The 17,158-nt window shown below is 45.8% G+C and overlaps 1 protein-coding gene across 3 annotated transcripts in view; it reads left to right on the top strand.

Moving 5' to 3' along the window:
- LOC144128633 (cell adhesion molecule Dscam1-like) overlaps positions 1-17,158 on the top strand; it is a 292,609-nt gene that overhangs the window by 160,724 nt on the left and 114,727 nt on the right. For all 3 annotated transcript variants that reach the window (XR_013313811.1, XR_013313810.1, XM_077662174.1), the window contains one exon: positions 1,369-1,530. Coding sequence is in view for 1 of the 3 variants with exons in the window: in XM_077662174.1 (XP_077518300.1) it covers positions 1,369-1,530 (162 nt within the window). In the remaining 2 variants the exon portion in view is untranslated. The remainder of the gene's footprint in view (positions 1-1,368; positions 1,531-17,158) is intronic.

Below are 17,158 nucleotides of genomic sequence, written 5' to 3' on the forward strand. Positions count from 1 at the left end.
CGGGCCTGTCGATCACAGCTGGCCCTGTCGCCACCGCTTTTATGTGTACAACTTAACTCGTTGTTGCTGCGTCGTTTGGTCTGGGCGCCCTAAACGTGCCCCGGCATCTGCGCCGCATTATATTGCCATGTCCGCCGAGCCTTTTGTACCCGCCAGTGCCGAGCCCTATGGATATCGACAGCCGAGCGCCATTGATCGCGCTGAATGGCGCGTGAAGGAAAACAACGGGCTCGCCTCAGTCTGACACTCTGCGCCGGCAGCCAAATGACTTCACTTAGCAATATGTGTCACTCTTTTTGTTTCGTTCTTGGCGGCGCTGGGAAGTCGTGTAGGCGGCGTGTAGCTGTTACCATCTATTTGGTTTTATGATTTCGGTTTTGTACTTCGATTACAAAATAGATAGCGAGACCCACTTTTTAAGCCCTGTCGCCGTGGTCGGAGTCGTCTTTAAAGGAGGCCGTTCGAACCTCGCTTTAAAAGGATGAAGCATGTGTGTCGTGTTAGAGATGCTGCAGCGTGGGCAATAACTTTACTCCTTCAATGCCCAGGCTTTAATTGGAAGAGTGGCATGAAGCATGCTTTCTGGATATCATCAAAGATGACCCCATAATTGCAGATATTGGTAAAATGTTTGTTAAGAAAACATTGATTACAGTTTAATTAAGACAGTTTTGATCATTTCTTAATGCCTAAGAGGGGTAAAAGTGCGCGTGTTCGCGCAGGCGGAAGCATTAAACAAGAGCGAAATTTAAGACTTCATCACCTACCGGTGCGGCATTAAGAGCTCGAAAAAGTTCCTCTCTTTTGCCATAGGTATTAAGTTTTCCACGAGTTTATCATTCGACAGTCCCCGTGCATATCTGCCAACTGACACCTTGGTCTTGCTTTTATAATTATACATATTGGAAACCGTCGTTCCTGTCCTGTAGCTTTGCGAGCATAAACTAAATTTATTCACATTTTTACGCTCCGTATAAGAGGTGATAGGCTGGACATTACAGCGTTAACGTTAATCTAAAGCAACTTTAGGGATCAAGGGATTTGGGGACAAACAGGATTTAGGAACCAATAGGTGTAAGTTAGAAGCGACTAAAAGTTGTTTTCTCAGAAGTGTTGCTTTGCTTAAAATCACGAACGGTTAAAGAAAATTGCAGAGACTGGAAGCAGTATAACGCAGATTAAGAGAAAAAAATGAACTCTATGTGCAACATCATTCCTCGCACACGGTGAAGGACAGCCATGATGCGAAACGAAAGGATAATTCTCTGTAAACGTGGGGTTCCTGAATTTACATACTAGGCTTGGAACTTATTTGCGAGCATTGTGCAGCAAAATGACTGGTTGTTTGTCTTTTTTTCTCTGCTGCAGTCGTACAGCATCCGTACAAGCCCCAGGTGTACGATGAATTCGTCATCGCCGGCAACACTGCTGTGTTTCGGTGTAGCGTGCCGAGCTTCGTCAGGGACTTCCTGGAGTTCTTCGCCTGGATACGGGACGACGGCACGGTCATCACGAGCAGCTTAGAGAAAGGTGGGTGGGTGGGCTCTGCACGGACTGAAAAATACAGGTCACATACGATTCCGCAGGAGAAAGCATAGTTCATCAACACTAAAAGTAAAAGATTAACTCATGGTTTGTTGAGAAGTGATTTCAAACAGGCAGACTACCATGATGCAAAGTATTACCAATCGTTCAATAGCTCAGTGTGAATAGGAAACTATAATAGTTGCTGTCAAAATGGAATACTAGCTGCCACTGCTTCCGCTGCCCTCGTAGAAACAACTTCAATGATAGTGTATGCTGCCGCCTTGTGCTCCAAGCCACCAAAAACCGCCTTCACATGAACGAGCCAAAAGCGCATCGCATTCGTTTGCACATTGCCAAAATGCGACACCACGTCCCATAACTGTATGTCAGTGTACTCCGCCGTCGCTACGCCATAGCAGCCAGTACATCGACCGCAACGGCTGTCCCAGCGTGAGAGCTTTTCGCTTGTAGCGCGCGGCAGCTATAGCTGGGCTGGCTGTGCAGTCGTCTCAGCGGCAGCTGCTTCCCCGCAGTACTTCGCTTCTTGCACCCGCTTCACGCACAGTATGACGCATTCCGCGCCATCACGAATCTGCAAAAGCACTTTCGCAATCTCCAACTGCCACCTGCTTGCATCCTGAGTGCAGTGCGCTCTTCATGTGAAATTCCGCAGTTCACACGGGAAAGTCGGGTTGAAATCGGATGTGACGCAGTTTTCTTATGTTCGTGCAATTCAGCCAAAGTGATCATTCAGATAAAAGCCACTTTACGACAGTCGAACCAATAATGCAACACGTCACCGTGGTATACCGGCACAGCATTCGTAATAGCGGCACATGACGCCCCAAGTAAAAGCGGCACGCTTTACTTCGAGCGGACTTTGGGCGAATAATGAAACAAAAGAGGGTCTTTGATTTTTTGGGGACTCTTGGTCATGAAGATGGAGCAGGCTCGGGAGGGCTACGTGGTGAAAACGAAAGCTAATTGCCAAAGTTCTCTCACGCCCACCTTGTTTTCGTAGGTTTTGGCAGTGTCCTCCACCCATTTTGGGTGACGTCTTGGGTGTTCATGGTCTCGCTGGAGAAATGATTGCTGAATGAACACAGAGTCGGTCTTTAATGGACAAGACTGTTTGCATCTCGGAGCAACCAGTTGTGCGATGCTATTATATGTTGGTTTCCTGCTGGCTCCAACTCGCCGATTCAGTTTAGGCTCCGCGGGAGAGAGGTTGAATAACTTATGCCAGCTATAACCGAATCACTTCACTAATTCGGCGCACGCTAATCTTTCCAGTACCAAGAGGATGTAGAAAGTTGGGCAGTTAGAGTTAGGCAAAGAGGACGATGAGTTGGAAGAGAAAGAAGTAGAGACACGGCAGATGAGAGAGAGAGATATACGAGAAACACCTCCAAATGAGCATAGTGTATTGTTCCATGTCCTCACAATTCTTACGTGAACTGCAAAATAGGCTACTGTGTCTTCACCCGCATGAATAGTCATGTCACTGCCGCCTCAAACCAGATTCAGACTGCTTTCTAAGCCGGTTGTTCTTGAAACATTCAAAAGACTACAATCGCTCCTAATTGCCTTTTCAGTATGTAGAGAAAAATCCGCCATTTTTTAAGACAGAAATAGCTGATACTTATCGAGAGTAATGCAGTTACGCAGTAGACACCACAATGTTGAGTTCATGCTTAAAGCAAAAGTGTTTGAAACTAGCTGGAAAACTCGAAACTTTTTTGGTCCGGTTGGGGTTCTATTTCGTGTCAGACAGGTGCGATTCAAATTGAGTTCCACAGAGATGATGCGCTCGGGTTCGAACAGCTTTGAAATTGTTCATACAGGTCCCAACAAAGTCGCAGCACACACGCACAAAAAAGTTACGGTAGGATGCGACATCTGAATCGACACTTCTGAGAAAGAAGTTGGACTGACTCTCAATGACCACTTTGAAGTCTTTAATTTAATGAATGCTTTTACTCTAATTTTTCTGGGAGAGGAGGGAAGGTCGATGCCAGGGGGTAGTGCATGGCGTTTCTGGACGTGAGGAGAGTTGTGAGTTGGTCGAGAGTAGCTGTAAGTGGGTGAGTGGGTTGATGGTGCTTCTGGATGGCAGATTTTGGTGGGTAAGTAAAGTATGGCGCTTCTGGAGGGTTCAGGTGGGCAGGATTAAGCTGGGGAGGTGCATCAAGGGTTGCGTGGCTGGTTGGGTAGCCCTCCAGCTAAGGATTGCGGTAGGGAGGTGGCGATTCGTAGTGCCTCTGGAGGCTAGAGGCTTCAGTCTTCGAGGCTACAGACAGGCACCAGCATGATGTCATTGCGACACTGGTACTTCTTTCTCAATATAAAAAAAGAAATTGGATATTTTTGAATTTTATTCATGTATTGATTTAACTTCCTTATCTGCGTGACTTCGAAGTGAATACTAAAAAATTATGGTTTATTTCGTCGTGGAAAGCAACTGTAAGCATGCGGAATTCTTTTTTTTAGACGCCTCAGAGATGGCGTTAGCCTCATTGCTTTAGCTGCTGATCATGCGAACACCTTCGTCCACTTTTCTTTTTTGAGCTATGCAGCGCGCATTGTTTGCCTGCCTGCTTTCGCTGATCAGTAGCTGAACATAGAGTTCGGCTTCACTTTTAATTTTTTAGAGCTTTAGTGCCCAAGCTTCCAGTCACTTCTTTTTGGTGTCGTACAGCAGGTTCAGTGTCCCTAGCTGCTTTCGCTGCTTTACGAGCCAATGAGCTCGAACGCTCTTGAACGATTTTCGAGGCACGGTCGGCCGCATTGGCCGCCTTCTAACCTTTGTGTGCAGCTAATCAACGCTGCCGTTGCAGACTTAGACGATCCTTTCTGTTTTTTTAACTTATCTGATTTCGTTGCGCTATCACGCGGCAGCGCTGTTGGCGCCGAGCATTTGGAAGCGCCTAACTATCGGACGCTATATGACGACGACGGTTATTTAGAACACGCATGTTGGAAGGGTGAAAGGGCGTTACCATCAGTGGCCAGGTGTTAAAAAGAGCCAAGGAACAAAGCTGACCTGTTTGTCCCAGTGCTAGCTTGAATACCGCTCAATGCTGTGGAATGATAATGTTGCCGTATGTTACCCAAACGCTCGGCCTCAGGTTAAGCCCCCGGTGCGCCTCAGTTTCTGGAAGGTGTTCGCCTGAGTGCCGAAAACTGAAGATAAAAGCACACCATGCTTAAAGCACAAATAACTTTTTTCGACGTGATAGGACTGCGTTCATTTCACCAAATAATTCACGAAACAAATATTTTAGCGCAATGAACGTCTTAGAGCGATAAATAAAAGAAGCAATAAAATTTTCCTTCACATCGTAAGTCATCAGTATAAATCGGATCTCAATGCCGCATTCTGTTTCTTTTTAACTCTGGTTTCCTCCTACGACTCTGCTCCGGCGAAAGAAGGACCTTGAAAAAAAACTTCGTAAATGCGTTTACGAGGCGATTGACGAACAATATATTGCATTAATTATACTGTTCAGCCCAAAACACTGTAATATATGGAGGGAGTGCACTAATAAACTGATATAGCTCCAGTAAAAATGTTTTCTACCGCAGCCACATCACATTACTGACTGTACAGTTATCACCATTGCCTCTGCCTCAGTCACGTAAAAACGTGGAAAGTGCAGAGCATTGTTTATTTATTTATTTTATTATTCGTGTTTTTTCCAAGGAACGAAGTTTTTATCCTTTTTCCTTAGCCCAAGAGCAAGTGTCGGTGCCTAATGCAGCTATTCAATAAATTCCAAAGCGCTTTCAACCTGCGCTATTTGTTTAAAATGATTAATAGGCTCATGCAGAAAGATTGCCAAGGACCGGTTTTTCACTGAGATATAACGGCTAACTACAAATATACAGCGTGCTTATTGGCTACACTCAAACGTTATTCGTAAGAACTTTTTTCCTTACCATGAGGAAATGAAGGTTAAAAAAATTGAACCATGAAAAGACTAAGCACTGCCGGAATATTAAATGCACAGGTTATAGGCATAAAGGATACGCAAAACAGTATTACACAAATGCACGCCTATTGAAAAACATTCCTTCGTAGCAGCTCATTTCCCTCGAATGGGCTGAGTTTCCCGGCCCTCGAATATCTAATAGCACGGCTGATTATTACAACGTACGGAAACGTGTTTTGAGTTGCAGTTTTTAATTATTTTATTACAGACACATTTGTCTGCTTATACTGAACGACACTGGAGCACAAAAGATAATAACTCGACTGTGTTTTACGTCTTCCAGCTGAAAAAAAAAAAAGCTGCATTCGTCTCGGATACCTTCATTTCCGGAATAAGTGTATATCAATTCTGACTCTCAAAGAATATTATCAATTTTAAGTTAATTTACTTGATCTCTCTTTTTATTACACACAAGCGTTATGTGCGTATATCATTATAGATGCAGACGATCGTTTGCTCAATTAGCTGATGAGAACCATCAGCTCAAAGGGCAAAAAGCACGTTGGGGCCATTAGTACATAGGCAAAGGTGATAATCTTGACTCTTGCAGAACTCCGACTCTCTTCTTATGACATGTCGAATAAAGCCGGGAAGGCAAATGAGATGAAAATGATGTTATAGACAGCATGTGTTTTTATGACAGCCAACTGTGTACGACGTAAGCAATAAATCGCATCTCTCTGCATTGAACGCTGCTGAATAATTCCGTATAGAACCGAAACGAAGGACGTTTTTGTTCTGAAAATAAGGGGGGGGGGGGGGGGGGCAAGAAGGAAATGGGATAGTTCTCAACAACGGCACGGTGATCGAGAATATGAGGTCATTTGACGACTACATGACGATCGAGTTTAAATAACCATCCTTTTTTTCTCTTATCTGATTGCGTCGTTCTCCTCCTGCACGCGGCCATTAACTCAGTGAGCTAATACGGCTCGTTCGATTTGTATATGAAAGCCGCCTAGTACTGCAGTTGGCGTAGTGCCTACGAGCTTCTGCGGCCTTGGCGAATGGTTTACAATGCTTTATGAGCCCGGAGCCCATTTCGACACTATCTTTCGCAATTGTTCCGCGTGTACACAGATGCAAAGCATACACTTAACTCACGTAGGAAAGCTTAGCGCTCAAAAAGAGCATAAACTAACTAAGAATAAGAAATGGCGCCAGTAGGTCACTCTGTGTTCGTGGTGGCAGGCGCGCTGCGAATAGAAGGTACCAGAACCTCTGCTTTCAGCGAGTGTTTGTTTGTGTGCTTACTTTGGCAACGTTCGTGAGTAAATAGATATATCAGCACTAGTAACGTTGTAGTGTTAAGGTTCCCGTTCTGTAGAAGTCCGGCGTCGTCGGCGTAGTCGTCGGCGTTGTGAGCGAAAATTCTAGGAGAAGAAACCTATCTGGGCCACCTAGGTAGCCTGACCCCGCAGCGTCCTCACAACCTGCTTGCCGGATTGGGAGCAAACTGCCCACCGCGGCAGGTGCCAGTTAAGTTGATGATTGGTCGCGGGATGTTGATTAGGCAGGGAAACCTGGGTCGCACAAACTCCACTGGTGGCAGCACCTGCCATCGCGGGGAGATGGTGAATCACTTAACCCCTGCATCGCTGTGCCAGGAGTGGTATCATGATTCCCAGGGTCTATGAATCTAAAGTATAGAATGACCCATTCTGCATTATGGGCATTAACCGACTGACGCTATCGCGTATAACCCTTTTTGCAGAGCTCAAGTGTCTCCTCAAGTTTTTATGAAAGGTTACTTTATTAAAATCCGATCCTGACGAAGTTTTTATGAGATGAGTCTCTCGCTTGCGTGCTTGTATTACCCATATTTGCTTACATAAAACTGAGCCGCTTTTATCGGTACAAACCGTTTATGGATCTCCTTAGTATTTAAGCCCCAAAGTTCGACAATGGGAGGACAATTTTACTGAAGAGCTCTCGATTAATGTAGACCACATATAAATGTTGCGTAACACTCAGATATGTGAGTAAACAATACTTTTCGTATTTGACATCAGGAACTGGCGTCAGAGGCTGCGCAGCAGAGATGCGCAGAAGTTTTTTTATTATTATCATTAATACCTCAAAGGTCCCGGTGTGAGATTTATATTCTTGCTGATAGTTCATGCCATTAGTCAGGACAGCAATTCAGCAGCTGCCAATGACGTTGGCGTGCATATGCCACCAATAAAGGAGACAGGAAAGTTTCGTTTTCTTGAAATTAAATGTGATAAAAAGGAAATGTAGTGCAGGTTAGTATGAATAAATAAAATAAAATATCGAAAGTCTTGTAGGTGCTCCTTTCGTAATTGAACAGATGCAAAAAATACCTCTGTCTATGCTGTCGCAAAGTATTAAATTTCACGCATAAAAATTTCACTGCCCCACTCTTGACCATGAATGTGAGTGCAGACTTGAGTGTCGATGCGTATAGTAGAATATTTTTGATATTCCTGGCGTACTCACATACACGTGTTTTCGTGAACTTCAGCATCTACAACCGGCACCAAGTAATGTTATATCCAGTACGGCATCTAAATAAACCTGAAGTTTCTCGATCCAGCTTGTGTGAACGCTGGTTCAAACAAAAGGCACTCTAAACATCAACTGGAAATCCAGAACGTAAAGAATGATCAAAGGGATCCGCGTTGAAGCACAGATTCTTAACACCGATGGTGTGGGCCTTCTAAAGACCGCGTTAGACTCGATCGGTCTTACTTGCTAACCGATATCTGCTGTTTTTTCTCCTTAAATCTATATGCCGTCGCATCCCCGGATGCATCTGAATCGAACACATTCTCGTCTTCTCTTTTTCGTCACTTTTTTTCCCGAGAGGCTCTACTGCCTATTATCCAAGTCGCTTCCGGGTTTCGAAGTGTTCGGGAAAGGCACGCCGGCACTGTGGTCCAAAAATGACGCGCTCGGGGAATGACAAAGAGGGCAGATAGCGAGCCAGCAAGCGGCACGACACCACTGCCACTGGGCCGTCCGTCCCGGGTCTCAAGAGTGAGCACTCCTCCGGAATGCTGATAGATGGTGTGGGATTTGTAAAACTGCTTTGGACACGCCGACCGGGATGACTATACGCGTTCTTTCAAAAATATTGCCCCCCCCCCCCCCCCCCCGCCCACCAACAAAAAATAAGAGAAAGAAGACGAACCAACATAGAAAGTAGTTTCAGCGAGAGAAATTGACGAGAAGAGCTCTTTTTCCTGCCCGTTAGCTCCAAGCGTTGCAGCTTGTCCATGAATTCTTTTTATCTTGTTATTCTGTTTGTAATCTTTCTTCTTCAAAATTGGGAACACTTCAGTGCAAAGGAATAACGAGTGAAGTGGAAGGCTACTTTCTGCGAATGCCAACCTAGCGGACTCAACACTACGCGGTAAGTCATTGAACACATGTGAATGGAGTGACCGTTTGCCACTGCTAACGCTTAGTGGGCTCCTTTCAAAGCTGACATGCTGCTCTACACCTGTCCAGGCAAAGCACTGTGCAACAACTGATAGAGGACCACTAATAAGGGTTGCCTTCATCATGCCTCTCGTTTTTTTTTTTCAAAGAACACGTTTCTATGTAAAACATTTGCAAGTGATAGCCATGTTACTCTTAAAGTACACTGTTCTGGAGCTTTAGAACTGGGACAAAATTATATGGCGATTGCACATGCATGGAAATGCGGATGATGAGCGCCAGGACCTTTTCGCTTATGCTTTCGTCAATATTTTTTCCCCTTTAAACTTTGGCAATTTCGGATTGGGCAAGTCCATCTGGCGTAATTATGATGGATGCATTACTACCGCAGGCAGATGAACATGAGGATCGTGGCGTCTTTAACGGGTGCGTTGTGATTGGCGAGCCTGTTCCTAAATATCTTAACGTCTATCATGGGTGACGTCTATCACGCTCCCGCACCTTTGAAATTCTGCGCATCTAACATTTGGTGTCGGCCTATCGTTTAGGGCGCGGATGTTTGGACGGACACGATGGCCACTGCTTCACTTGCGCCTCTTACCTTTTGCGAGCCCAAGATGCTCGCATATGCGCCGTGTCGTTCACACAAGCTTCTGCCCGACGTTGTTCCTTCGTGTGGCTGATGCGAGCTTCAGCCTCACATGGCAACTCGGGACGCAGTGAGACGTACCCGCTGCCCGGCAATGTAGTTTCCCAAGCCTACCGAAGCGCCCTAACACATTACCTAGCGGCCGAAGGAAGTAGCTTGAAGGGGGCTGCAGAGTGGCGATGCGACGACGCCAGTCTTAGTATAGTTCCAGACGCGAGCGTCCCTCGTTTCCAGAGGCTGCGTCTGTTCGCCTAAAGCAACAAGGGACCCTCAAGCCGCAGACGGTGCGTCGACGCCTGGGGTATTAGTAGTTGTAAAGAAAGAAAAGACGCATTAGCACTCTGACACTACCTGGACGCCTGAACTGTGCCGTGAAGTAAGAAGTGAAATGTTTGCTATCTGTAGGTTTACTTTTCTCACATTCATGGTAAATTATTCTACAATTCTACTTTCATTATTTTTGCTGCCGCTAACCAGCGTATCCAAGGCCAATGTTTACAAGAGCGCAATGATAATTCCCAGAGAGCCTCCAGGCGGGCTCGCTGCTAGGTAGCTTAATATATGGCCAACACAAGGCGTAAACAGACACACATGCCGTGTTGCGAAACGACACCAACGCGCAGCAAAATAGAAAATAGTGACACCGGACATAGGACTCCACCTATGTTCATTGTCACGAAATTTGCTGCTTGGTCGATACCGGGTCGCGTGACCTTGTGACATCCTAAATTGCCCTCCAAGGCAGGCGGCGACCTGGCCACCGGATAGGGAGCAACCTGCCCAATGTAGCAGATGGCAATTAAATTAATTATTGGTCAATAAAGGTCAGAGAACCCTGTGACGTCGTCACAACCTGCCGATCGGGTGATGATCAGCCTAGTTTCTCGACACCAGCCTAGACAGAGAATCGAAATCAAAAATCAGAATAAAAAAAAATGATGTGTGCAAATGTCGGCACCGTCACAGCATAGGCGATACTTGCCACTGAAGCGAGCAGTAAGAATACGATGGTTAATGAAACAGGAATTTCAAAGAAACTGAAGAAAACAAAAATTTCAACAAGATCTCTCACAGATGTGAAATCTTATACTATCGCATTCAACTCCTAAATAGCTTAAGCGTCCCAATAATTTTTTTTCACACTTTTATATGTACAACCCACTTGTACGGCCGGAGATTATGACCAACATATAAGTAGCATGAAAGAAATACATGCAGCTCCTGGCTGACATCAGCTAATCCTGCCCTGACACCACCTCTGTAAAATGGACACAGTGCAGTAAGGGGCTGAAAATAACCTCATTCGTCACAGCCTTCCGTGGCACCTTAGGTCCATGTAAGCGACCCTTATGTCGAAACATATTGTAAAGCTTATTCTCTTTTAAAAGCCAGCTTAAAAAGAGCAAAAAACTTTTTAGCGCGTAACTTCGGTCAACTATTGCGCTTAATTTGACAATAAAATTAAACCTTGTGAACACACACGCGTTCTTTATTTGGAGTGTGCCAACGTTTCTTGCAGTGTTAGCGCAAGATTCTTAGTGAGTGTTTGCCAATCGTTTTCTAGCCTCTATATTTCATGTTTACGTCAGAGTTTTTTCGGTGCTTCTCTAATGAGCTGTAATGCGACCTTTATCCTTTCAGACAAGCATTAAGTTTTATTATTGAAAACCTGGAAATCTGGCTGTGTGTATATTAAACCTCCCTTTTTCCTAAAATAATATGAATCACTGAAAACTGTAATAAATCATGCACGGCGCACACTTTCACAACCACAGTATTTGGAACTTATTTGTCGAAAAATGATATTTATGCCAAATTAATCATTACAGCAGCTACAGCTACAAAAACTCAGCAGAAGTGTAATTTTTTGAAGCATTCCAGCGTTTCAGAGAAGAAAAACGTACACAGCCATACAGCACTTCTTAGGCGCACCATAAAATTTAGCGACGCCCATGTTAATTTCGTTTTTTTTCGAACCCAGCCGCGGCGTCAGCGTTTCGATGGTCGTGGTGGTGGTGGTGGCGGTGGTGGTGGTGGTGGTGAAACGCATTTATTTAGCTATATATACAGAGAGGTTCTCGGGGAGAGGGCCCTAGTGGGCGTCGCCCCTTACAATAGAAGGCGGAGTCCCTCATTCCGGGACCCCGTTGCTCCTGACCGCTGCGCAGGTCCGCCGAACCAGGGCCTGTTGGGCCGATAGTTCCTGGCAGCCGAGCAGAGCCGCCTCCCAGTCCTCTCGGGCAGGGCAAGGGGTGATGGGGGGTGAGAAGGATTTTGCCTGCATTTCCAAACCATAATAAGGTGTTGGCCACCTCCCCACAGAATGAGCAGCGGCCGTCAAAAGAAAAACCAAAGTGCTTGAGAACCGCCGGGCACAGCAGAATGTCTCTAAAGAGCCTAAGGAGAGTTCGTTCGCCAGCTTAACCCAGTCCCTTCATAGGAACCGGGTAGCGCCGGTGTTCGGCACGATAGTGCTCAGTAATGTCTTTAAAAGAAAGAAGAGGGCTGTGGTCTGGGTTAAGGTCCTCCCAAGGAACGCCTGGTGCCCAGTAAGTGAGTGCGCGGGCTGCCTCGTGTGCGGCTTCGTTACCTGGCATAACTTGGTGGCCGGGGACCCATATGATTGAGCGGTGAGTTGGATCGCAGTCGCGACTATTGTGACGAAGAATTTGGTGAGCAAGTGGAGTGATCCAACCGAACTCAAAGTTACGACAGGCTCCACGACAGTCTATAAGGATGAATTTAGAGTCGGGATGAAAGGCTGCGAGGGCTATCGCTACCTCATCCGCTTGAGTTGAGCTAGGCACTCTGAACGAGAGGCCGTCCACCTGGTTTCCCTCGTGTACGACTGCATCCGTGTACCATTTTCCTCTGGAATGGTAGACGTGTTTCTTTGAGCCATAGTGGCGGTGCAGGGCATCCGCCCGCGCTTGGCGCCGACCATTATGGTCCTCATTGTCCATCTTAGTCGGAAGGGGTCGAACGTCGTTCCATCGTGTGTAGGTCATGTTTGATATGTAACCGGTCCAAAAGGCGGCAACCGGACACAGTCTGTGTGAGACGCGTGTCTTGACTAACGAGATGCGCCTCGCGAAGTTCCCGATAGGCGCTCACCACCCCCAACGCGAATAGTCACGCGTTGGAAGTGGAGATCGGGAGGTCGAGGGCTCTCTTGAAAATTTTGCCGAGTACAAGCTCCAAGCAATCTTCGTCATGTTTTCATAAGCGGAGGTAAGGAGTCATGAGCGAAGGCATGAGCGAGCCGCACCGCATCCCTACTTCGCAACCCTCCTCGCTTGTTGGAAACGCGGCGAACTATTCGGCCCACCTGGTCGCCGACTCTGCGGAGTTTGGCAAGGGTCGTGTCTGCCTTGCGATGCTGATTAATGAAGAGACCGAGTATTCGTAGCTCCTGCGCTTCGCGTATAGGGCTGTTGGCGACAGAAAGCTGAACGGAGATTCCACGTTTCAGAGAATGTCGAATATGCACAAATTCAGACTTGGACAGGGAGCACTAGAGGCCACAGTACGTAGCATAGTGGTCTAGTATGCTCGCCGCTGGTTGCAGGCATTTCTCCATCTCTCCTATGTTTCCCGTAGTAGCCCAAATGGTGATGTCATCGGCGTACACCCGCCAGCTGTGCCCAAAGGTGCATCATGGCAATATTAAAAAGAAGCGGGGACAACACCGCGCCTTGTGGTGTGCCCCGCGTTCCCATCTCAAACGGGTCGTACTCGGTCTCTTGCATGTGTATATAGTCCAAGCGGTCTATTAAGAAATGTTTGATGTAGTTGAATGTATGAGAACCGAAGTTGGTCTAGGTAAGATGTTTTATATGACGCCGTGTTTAACATTGTTAATCGCCCCCTTCAGATCGAGTGCTAGGACTATCTTGTAATTGTGTGGGTGTTCTATGCATTCGAGAACCTCGCATTGAAGCTGTAAAATGATGTCTTATGTGGAATTATGAGGTCGGAAGCCGTACATGGGGTCAGTGAAGGTGCTCTTGCTCTCGAGATAATCCGAGAGGCGGTCACGGACCATCGTTTCCATCAGTTTCCCTACGCATGAAGTAAGGAAGGTGGGCCGGAGGTTTTCCGTGTTTACCGGTTTCCCCGCCTTCGGGATAAAGGTTACTTACCAATGATGTCTTCCAATTGGGTGGCAACGAAGTGTCCCCGGCCCAAATGGCGTTGATATATTCAAGTAGAGTTTCGTATGCCCGATCGGGAAGTTTTGCCAACAGTTTGACTGTGACCTTATCCCTTCCGGGACTCGCCCCCCTGCGCAAGAGCCGCGTGAAGGTCGTAAAGCTGTAAAAGCTGATCCAGTTCCGGATTATCGCTGCCTAGATACGAATAATCCTGCCCGCGCGGATCTTGATCATGACTGAGGTATTGTGAGCGTAAGACGTTCTCTAGCTGATCTGCTTCGATGGAGGCGAAACGCAAAGGCGCCCATGGGTTGTGCGATCTCAGTGCACGTTAAAGTTCCCCAGGTGGCAGTAATTATTACGCAGCCTTCCACTACGGCACCTCTTTCTTCCTTTCTTTTTTCACTCCCTCCTTCATTCCTTTCCTTACGGCGCAGTTCGGGTGTCCATCAAGATGTGAGACAGTTACTGCGCCATTTACTTTCCTCAAAAACCAAACAACCAACCAAAAGCGATCATTCTTTTCATGCACCAAATGGCCCTGTGATTGTGTCCAGCAGGAATTTTAAACGTCGTCGATATCACGTACTTAGTGGAAACAGCTCTTGACAATTAAAAAGAAAGCACAGAAAGTAGAGTGCGTAATCGCAGACGCCATGCCACGAAACGTTAACCAAAAGTGCAATGGGCAACCTTTACTCCGCGACATGAGCTTGTAACCTGCGGGTTTCCTTAGTATTCTAGTACAAGTGAAGCTGCCGGGTCTTCGGCGTAAGGACACGAATTTAAAACAAACGACTTGGCGCAAGTGAGGCCATTATGATTATATTACAAAAAATTAGAGCACTCATGATATTCTTCAGTAACACGCTAAAAACTATGCACAGGAAGTGCTGTGTTGCAGGATGTCGCTTATTTTCTAACCAATCTTCTCTGTCTTTTTTCTGTGTGCAAGCTGATGTAGATCAACATTAGAGGGCCTAATGACCGTTCGCTTGCGTACTGCCTTTTTGCTTGCCGCTATTCCTTTTTATGCGATCTACAAACATAACTTTAGGTTGCACGGTTTTAATTTTCTTTATGCTTTCATTTCTAAGCACGCCCCATTTACTCGGTATTCGTAGCCCTAGCGCAGCTGTTCAAATCGAGCTCCTTCGTGGTATAAAACATTTTGCATCAGCAAAATCGTCTTGCAGTTTCCGATCCATTAAATTCCGCTCAGAACAAGAAAAGAATGTTTTGTCAACCTGTTTATTGTCGTTAAGAATTCGTAAAAGAAAACATTTGACAAAGCTCTTTCCAGTTTGGAAAGCAAATTTAATATACTATAGAAAAGCATTCCAACAAAAATTAGGATACCATGATGTTTCGGAACCTACTCCATTCCTTAATGAAGTGTGAGTGCTGGCAAGTTGCAACATAGCTTTTTCAAGCCCACAAAAAAAAAACTCCAAGCTGTAACGCGCCCGCCGTCACAAGTGATGCAGCAATCGAGTACGTTCTGAAACTTCGTGTTATCTCTGTTTTGGTTGATGTTGATTTTAGTTATTTTTTTAATGGCTGCTGATGTGCGACCGAAAAAGTGCTCTTGCTCAAGAACCACTCAGAGACAAAACTTTGTTTCCTCGAATTTCATTTTCCTGCAGTAATTTGTACAGGGCGTTAGGGAAAAAAACTTGACCACTCTCCTCATTGCTGAATTAGGAAATTCGATATAGTTATTCTTTTGCAGCACGTTTTTCTTGGAAGAATTTTAGCGTCGGGGTCAAGAAAGAAAATGTTCAAGTGTGCCGCCTAGTAACAGTTCATTTCATGCCTTAGGCGCACTCAGTTCAATGCGCTCGAAATTCTCACAGTTTCTGGTCAATGCGCTGATCTTCCACACTCAAATACTTCTATGACTTCTAAAAATGTGGCATGTAGTCTATTAACTTATGGACTACATTAATTTGTAGCTGGACAGAAATCACTCGAGTCCTTTGGAACTTGAAGCGGGTAACTTATTCGTGAGCGACCAGAAAACTGATTTCATAGAAATCACTTCCTCTACGTATGCATTTCTGTCCATGGCAGTGTAAATAAATACGCAAAGATATATTCTACAAATTTACGTGCGAAATGTAGGTAAAATATGCTATTGTAGTAACGCATGTTATTAATCACTACTGCAGGCTGATAGCACCAAGCTCTTTAGCAATGCTTGGAAAAGACCGGCTATTTATGTGCCTAATTTTTTCAGGCATATAACTATACAAATAAGTTCATTCTCAAAGTCTACGCATTTCAGTGCTGCTTGAGGCAGTTATATTACCCTTTCATAACAGCGAAACGTAGCAAAAGATTTTAATCACTCTCCTTTTATTTTTCAGTTTGCTAAGACAGGCGTCTGTAGTCATATAGTCAAGAGTGTTTAGTTCTGGCCTTATCCGTGTCAGCAAATTATTTCAGCAAAAAGTTGCGCTATGAAATTCCCACCAGCGAATACTCAACATAACGTTTATTTTTCTTCTTATATCAGTTTTTATTTCATCTCCGTGTGCATCGCAATGTTCCTCAAAACTGCTTCTGTTCCCTAAGAAACAGCAAATGGCGCTAGTAGTCGACTAATAATGCTTTCTAAGCCACGATATTCGCAGTCGTTCCAATGATCCACTGTAACCATTTGTACCCTTTCCTTCTTTTTATTTCTTGCGTTTAATTTTTTAAGCTGTGTTTCAAGGTATGTTCGCATCCAATTAGTTTTTATTGCGCATTGTCGCTGTCTTAGCATTGAAACGCGAGCAATATAGCCTCCACCAGTAACAAGATTTCCTTTTCGTTCACTTATTTCTCGAAGCACCCCAAACGACAGCGCTAGACGCACACAAGATCTCTGCTCCGCTTCGAAACTGAATGCTCGACAGATTGAAAAACACTGCGCGCAGAAATATAATTTGACGAATAACAGACGACCCTCAAGAGGCTCACGAGACAACAGGTCCCAGTTTTGGTGACCGTCAAGTAGTTCACACACACACACACACGAAGCTTGACGTTGCCTCTTGTGTACCGCAGGCCAGTGTGGACAACGACGATAGAGCGAAGGAAAACTGAAGGTCGCAGCGGGTTGGGCTATGCGGGAGGCATGAAGGGTGATGCGGGAGAAACTCCGCACGTTAGACGGGACGTACGAGGAAAAATAGGAGAAGAGAGATGGGAGGGGAGGTTCGAGGAGGGACAGCAAGGGTTGCGGAGTTCCAGACGATCCTCGGGCGCTTAGAGGCCGCGCAGTTACCAATCGATGGATGGCATCGTTGGCTCAGGAATTCGCGCCCGCACAAAGGTTGGAGCGCAAAAGAAGTGACGAGTGGGTCGCAAAGAGCTGGGGCCATCATCGGCTCCTGGTACCCTCTCGGCGCGTGCCGAAGGGCTGCAAACCATCCCTTCCTTCT

This window comes from Amblyomma americanum, chromosome 4 (assembly GCF_052857255.1).
Source record: "Amblyomma americanum isolate KBUSLIRL-KWMA chromosome 4, ASM5285725v1, whole genome shotgun sequence".
Taxonomy (NCBI): domain Eukaryota; kingdom Metazoa; phylum Arthropoda; class Arachnida; order Ixodida; family Ixodidae; genus Amblyomma; species Amblyomma americanum.